At 44.1% G+C, this 6700-nt stretch overlaps 1 protein-coding gene across 1 annotated transcript; it reads left to right on the forward strand.

Annotated features, from left to right (window-relative positions):
- Positions 1-820: 820 nt before the first annotated feature.
- On the forward strand, positions 821-2463 carry LOC119654848 (acetyl-CoA acetyltransferase, mitochondrial). Its single transcript, XM_038060428.1, has 2 exons — positions 821-995; positions 1097-2463. Exons 1-2 carry the CDS (start codon positions 969-971, stop codon positions 2300-2302), a joined length of 1233 nt encoding a protein of 410 aa, XP_037916356.1. The 5' UTR covers positions 821-968; the 3' UTR covers positions 2303-2463.
- Positions 2464-6700: the final 4237 nt, after the last annotated feature.

The raw sequence follows: 6700 nt of genomic DNA on the forward strand, positions 1-6700 counted from the left end.
GCCTGTACAATATCTGATATCTGTAAATATTAACTTCTCCCCTAAATTAAGGTCCCTCCTTCTACCAATTAAGCTCCACAATTCATGCCCCGCAATCCCATAGTCCTCTTCATCCCTCCCGCCTTTGATCACTGACCTCGCACAGATACAAATCGAGTAAAAGGTTGCCCTTTCTCAGTTTGCTATCACCATTGAGAAAGGATTGTGTCCAGATAGCCGAGTGGTTAGAGCGCAAAGGCTGTCGTACGGAAGGTCGCGGTTCGAATCTCGCTGGTGACAGTGAGATTTGAATCGTGATTTGACGTAGGATACCAGTCGACTCAGCTGTGAATGAGTACCTGAGTCAAATCAGGGTAATAATCTCGGGCGAGCGCAATGCTGACCACATTGCCTCCCACAGTGTACTGTGGTGTACCGTTACGGTCTTGAATGAAGTGCTCTAACACACTTGAAGGCCCTAATCCAATATGGATTGTTGTGCCAACGATTATTATTATTATTGAGAAAGGACTGTGCCTTACTCCAAATCCGTCGATCAATCCTGTCCACCGGTGCCTAAAAACGGCACCACCTTTTCACTTTACACCATATAACCGGCTAGGCCGGATATTTCCGTAGGTTAGCGTTACATACTGAATTAGTCACGCTTGGGCTTTAAGTTATTATTCTTTCTGTACCGCAAATGCATTTCTTTTCTTTGCTTAATAAATAAATCTGAATCTGAATCTTGATTTCGTTTGTTATTGATCCGTTTGCTATAAAATTTATCCAGGGCCTCAACCACTAGCCGAGCCGGCCACCAGTGATAAGAGCCAGATAAAATGTGGACCGGCAACTGGTTACGAAAGACGTCGCGAGGTGTAGATTGGACGGACGGGCATCGTCGGAGTTTTTATTTTTATTTCGATTCCGTGGTAAATACTTAAGTTCAAAGTTCTTTAAATTTACATCAACTGAATCCAAGGAAAATGGCATCCGTTCTAAAAATTGTAAAGGTAGGTTACGACCCTCAGACAATTAACTTTAAAAACGTTATCTCCCACTGCGTATTTGGATTTAATTTGCCTTAACCACTGATTTTGTAATTTTCCATCAGAAATTGTCCCATCAGTCTCGCAGTTACAGCACAAAACTGCACGATGTAGTCATTGTTTCCGCCGCTCGGACCCCAATTGGGAGCTTCCAGAGCTCCTTGGCCCCCCTGTCAGCCACCGAATTAGGAGCTCGTGCCATAGATGCGGCCATCCAGCGTGCAGGCATCGCGAAAGAGGACGTCCAGGAGGTCTACATGGGGAACGTGGTCTCGGCCGGATTGGGACAGGCTCCGGCTCGCCAGGCCGCGATCTTCGCGGGGCTCCCCAAGAGTGTCTGCTGCACCACAATCAACAAGGTCTGCTCGAGCGGAATGAAATCCATCATGCTAGCCTCGCAGACCCTCATGCTGGGCCAGAGCGAGATCATCGTGGCCGGCGGAATGGAGTCGATGTCGAACGTGCCATACTACCTGCGACGTGGAGCCACCCCCTATGGCGGAGTAAATCTTATTGACGGAATCGTGTTCGACGGACTGTTCGACGTCTATAACAAATTCCACATGGGCAACTGCGCGGAAAACACTGCCAAGAAAATGGGAATCACTCGTGCCGATCAGGATGCTTTTGCCATTGAAAGCTACAAGCGATCGGCGAAGGCGTGGGCCGACAAAGTTTTCGATGCGGAAATCGCTCCGGTCAAGATTGTCCAGAAGCGCAAACCCGAAGTAACCGTCACTGAGGACGAGGAATTCAAACGCGTGAACTTTGACCGCTTCGGGCAACTTGCTACGGTTTTCCAGAAGGAGAACGGAACTGTGACTGCAGGAAATGCGTCCACTTTGAACGACGGAGGGGCTGCAACCGTGCTGATGACGGCTGAGGCTGCCGAGCGCCTCAATTTGAAGCCATTGGCTCGCATTGTTGGATTCCAAGACGCTGAGACCGATCCCATTGACTTCCCAATCGCACCCGCATTAGCTATTCCAAAACTTTTGGAGAAAACAGGAGTCAAGAAAGAGGACGTTTCCTTATGGGAGATCAACGAAGCCTTCTCGGTTGTGGTAGTCGCGAATATACGGAAACTGGATGTGGACCCAACAAAGGTAAATGTACACGGGGGTGCTGTCTCCATTGGTCACCCGATTGGAATGTCAGGAGCACGCCTTGTGACCCACCTCTCACACGCTCTGAAGCCAGGCCAGTACGGATGCGCTTCGATTTGCAACGGCGGCGGCGGTGCTTCCTCCATCCTTGTCCAGAAATTGTAAGCCCTCACTTTACTCATTGCCCGAAGTGCCTTGCTCAGTCTTCCCTGGTCTATTTTGTATGATCGAATTTTCGATACCAGATTTGCATTTATATCGTTTTGTAGGCGTAATTGTTTTATTTGAAATAAAGTTAGCATCCATGATGTCCTTTGTGTAAGAAAGTTTTTGTTTTCCTTCTCTGCCTCTTCTAGATCGAATGCCAGCACTGGAGGACGAAAGCCTGTGTTGACTTTGTACACAAAGGATCCGTGTCCACTCTGTGACGAGCTTGTGGAGGAATTGGAAGCGAGATTCGCCGGGGAATATGAGCTCCAGAAGGTGGATATCACCCGGAAGGAGAACGTCAAGTACTTGCGCTTGTATCGGTTCGACATTCCCGTCTTGTTTCTTAACGGACAGTTCTTGTGCATGCACAGACTGAATCCGGATTTGTTAAGGAAACGGTTGGATGATCTAAAAGAAGAAAATTAGGAATTATATTGTTACATGAAATTGGAAGTTGTATATTTTATTGGTTGGTTACGCCGAAGAGCTGGCTTGTTGTCGGTGCCGTGAAAGGCCATCCACTGAAAAAAAACGTAAAAAAATTAAAGACGCAAATAGGTACGTGTTGCACATGCAATCGAGTGCATTTTGTCTTTAATAAAGTGGCCAAAGGGTAGTATAAGTCCCAGAGCGAAACGTGGAAGCATAAATACTGGGAAACGCCTGCTGAACCAACACCAACAGCTCTACTACCAAACCCTATCTCCATCTTCATGTGGTGAAGCTCTTTCGTAACGAAAAGCTGCATGAAGGCGAGTCTCCCGCACCTAAAAAGGGACAAATTGTAGCAGTTGGTCCTCTAGGTTGGGGGTTGGGTAGGGCTGACAACCCTACACGGAAAACAACTTGTTACGAAGCTAGGACTGGACGGATTACACAACGACGAACCCGGCAACGACAAAGGAATAACGATCTGAACATTTTTTCATGGAACGTGGGTTTCCTGTACAGAGATGGAGCTGCCAAGCAGCTAGCCGATACCCTGTCCAAATATAGGGTTGATGTAACAGCGTTGCAGGGAATGCGTTGGACAGGGACCGGTTTCCTGGAGAAGAGCCACTACACCATATATTATAGCGGTCATCCAGTAAACCATGTGCTCGGAGTAGGTTTCTTAGTTAGCCAAAAAATGGAACCTGCTGTTATCGGCTTTGAAAATATAAGCGAAAGGCTATGCACTCTGCGTTTGCGAGGCAAGTTTAGAAATAACAGAACAGTTATGCATGGACGAGCTCGTATTCCGGCGATACGTGGACACCTATAGCTTGCATAAGGATACCAATGATAACGGACTACGATTATTTAGTTAGCAGCATGGTCGGCTTGCGCAGAAAGCGGTCCACAAACATACGTGGGCCTCTCCAGACGGGACCACTTTCAACCAAATTAACCATATCGGGGTCGCCAGAGAGGCATTTTTGTTGTCCCTTAAGGGGGTCAACCCGTGTGAAGGCCGTTTTTTTTTGGCTTTTTTTGAAAAATTATTTTGGAGGATTGGATAAAGATAAAAACGTGATTTTTTCACCATATGTTTATTGATATTTCTAGTATATATGATACATTTTCCAGATTGATATCGCAGCTAGATTTCGGAATACGTGTCAATTTATGCACCCATGTCCAAAAAAAGGTGTTTTCTTCTGCCACGCTGGAGGGCGCTGTGTTCATCTGATGAAAAAAACTAAACGGCATTTTAATGTGGACAAAATTCTACGGTCCTCAAATTAGGATAATTACAAAATATTAAAAGGTAAATTTTTGGTGGGCTTTTAAACTTAATTTTTTGGATTTTGGTGTTTTTTTATGAATAAAAAAAAACAACACGTCCGATTGCAATTATCCTAGTTTGTGGTCCGTAGAAATATGTATTAAAGAAGTCGTGAAAATTTCAAAGAATTTGGTTGGATAGATTTTGAGCTATGGTGGCAGTCGATTTTCAAGATGCAGTTTCGAGAAAAACGCATTTGAAAATTTAAATGTGATTATCAACAGTAAAATTTTAATAATAATAATAATAATCGTTGGCGCAACAATCCATATTGGATCAGGGCCTTGAAGTGTGTTAGAGCACTTCATTCAAGACCGTAACGGTACACTACAGAACACTGTAGGAGGCAATGTGGTCAGCATTGCGCTCGCCCGAGATTATTACCCTGATTTGACTCAGGTACTCATTCACAGCTGAGTCGACTGGCATCCGACGTCAAGTCACGATACAAATCCCACTGCCACCAGTGAGATTTGAACCGCGGCCTTCCGTATGACAACCCAGTGCTCTAACCACTGAGCTATCCGGACGGATTTTGGTGTTTTTTTACGGCTTTTTTATGAATTAAAAAAAACGACCAGTCCGATTGCAATTATCCTAGTTTGCGGACCGTAGAAATATGTATTGAAGAAGTCGTGAAAATTTCAAAGAATTTAGTTGGATAGATTTTCAAGATGCAGTTTCGAGAAAAACGCATTTGAAAATTTAAATGTCATTATCAACAGTAAAATTTTAACTCACCATTAATTTGCTATACCTGGTCCATAGAGAGCACCCTCCGTTTCTTCAAAAGAGTCTTGTAAGGCCGATTGTTGCTCTCTGGTTTCAATTCTGGCTCTTTTAGAGAGGTCAGTCGATCGTCGTTCGGACCGCCAAATTCGCGCTTCATTTAGGCGGTCGGCATAAACCTGACATATGTGACCAACTTGACATCCCATTGTCACTTGGATTATGAGAATGCCATTGAATCCCTCATTGAAAATAATTACAGCCAGAAAAGTGGCTATTTCTACGACATTGGCCCCAGAATGAAGGTGTTTAGGAGCGAAAGTCCAGATCAATGCATTTAACGACTCATTGTTATTCTGGGTCTCTGCTCCTAAACATCTGTTCAAGAGATCATCTCGTGACAAATCTTCGTAGATTGGTTTAATGACTGTTTGAACTTCTTCAGTCAAAGGTGCCTTCTCGTGGTGGAAACTATCTAGTTCTCCTTTAGCTTCCGCTTTGCGCCATTTGCACCAACTGTCCTCGCCTGCTGGAAAATTTTGATGCTGAGAATTTTCGTCTCTCATTTATGGAAGAAAGTTACCCAAATTTCTTGCTTGATTCCTTTTATCGAATTTGCGCGTCGACGAATAGCTAGCCCAAAAAATGTAGTGAGGTCGTTAATAACCTTATCAGTAAGTTTTCCAGCCCCTTTTCCACCAATGCCTTTGTGATTCTTCTTTGCATTTCTAAGCCGCGTTCCCATTCTTTTCTCGACATGTCCTACGCATTCCTTTTTTACTACTACGTATATTTTATAATTTGCAAAAATTTGCAGAAATACCGGAGAAAACTCCAGCAAAATCCAATATACAATATACAAAACTTGTCGCAATTGGAACATCCATGTTCATGATTGCTAAAAGTTTCTTTGCTGACGTTGATGCGAAGTCCTTTTTCTTCTCTGATCATTATTGACTCCCATGAAATACTTGTTTTTTAGTGTGAGCATGACGTTGAACGTTAAAGCGATCTCCCTTCGCACGATCCATTTAAAAAAATCACTGAACACACAAACAGCACAATACTTACAATAAAATATAACTGAGTAGCTTGAAAGCCTTTCAATGCTCACTCTAGACTGGATTATCCTTTTTATTCCAAACAGCAAATAAGTTTAGACAATTGATTGGTTTTCCATCTTTTTATATTTATACCTGTGTTCGAATTTATAAGGCGCAGGTAAAAAACTAGCAAGGAAAAAAAGATTCGATGCTCTTTCTCATCGAGTACCCTAGCCGCGGCTGCAAACTCCTTACCTGTTTAACACTGTAATTTCTGAACGACTTTGAATTTCGGAAAATCCCTTTGCCCACATACTCTCCACTATATATAGATACAATTCATACAAAAAAAAATCGATTTCTCCAACCCGACACACGGGATGACCCCCTTAAAAAGTGTGACATGACAACCCTAGTAGGGCTTTTAAGGGGGCACTGCTCCTTAAACTACCATACGAAAAAGATCGGGGTGGTGGTTTCGGCTATGTGCACCCAATGAGAGGAAGAGGAGGAGACGGCTCTGCACTTTCTATGCAGCTGACCGGCCTCCTCAGATCTCAGACGAAGACACCTTAGTAAGGTTTCCTTCAATGAAAAATCTGCGCACTTTCTGCCTCTGGAGAATGTTCTCTGATTCGGTAAAGCTTGCGAACAACGTAGGCGGGAAGCTATTGAATAGGCGATTTACGGGGATAGTACAATGGGCCTCACAATGACCTGAGTGCTCGGAGCTGCGGCTTCCCCCAGTAAACTAACCTAGCAACGGAACGGAAGAATGCTGCATACCGAGTAATGTTGCATTCTCAAAGGACG

This window comes from Hermetia illucens, chromosome 4, assembly GCF_905115235.1.
Source record: "Hermetia illucens chromosome 4, iHerIll2.2.curated.20191125, whole genome shotgun sequence".
Lineage (NCBI taxonomy): Eukaryota > Metazoa > Arthropoda > Insecta > Diptera > Stratiomyidae > Hermetia > Hermetia illucens.

What these genes read in the sequence shown, in the direction of transcription:
- LOC119654848 (XM_038060428.1), top strand. Translation starts at nt 969, where the DNA reads ATGGCATCCGTTCTAAAAATTGTAAAG. An exon ending in CCGTTCTAAAAATTGTAAAG is followed by an intron (nt 996 to 1,096) that starts GTAGGTTACGAC and finishes ATTTTCCATCAG; the next exon opens with AAATTGTCCCATCAGTCTCG.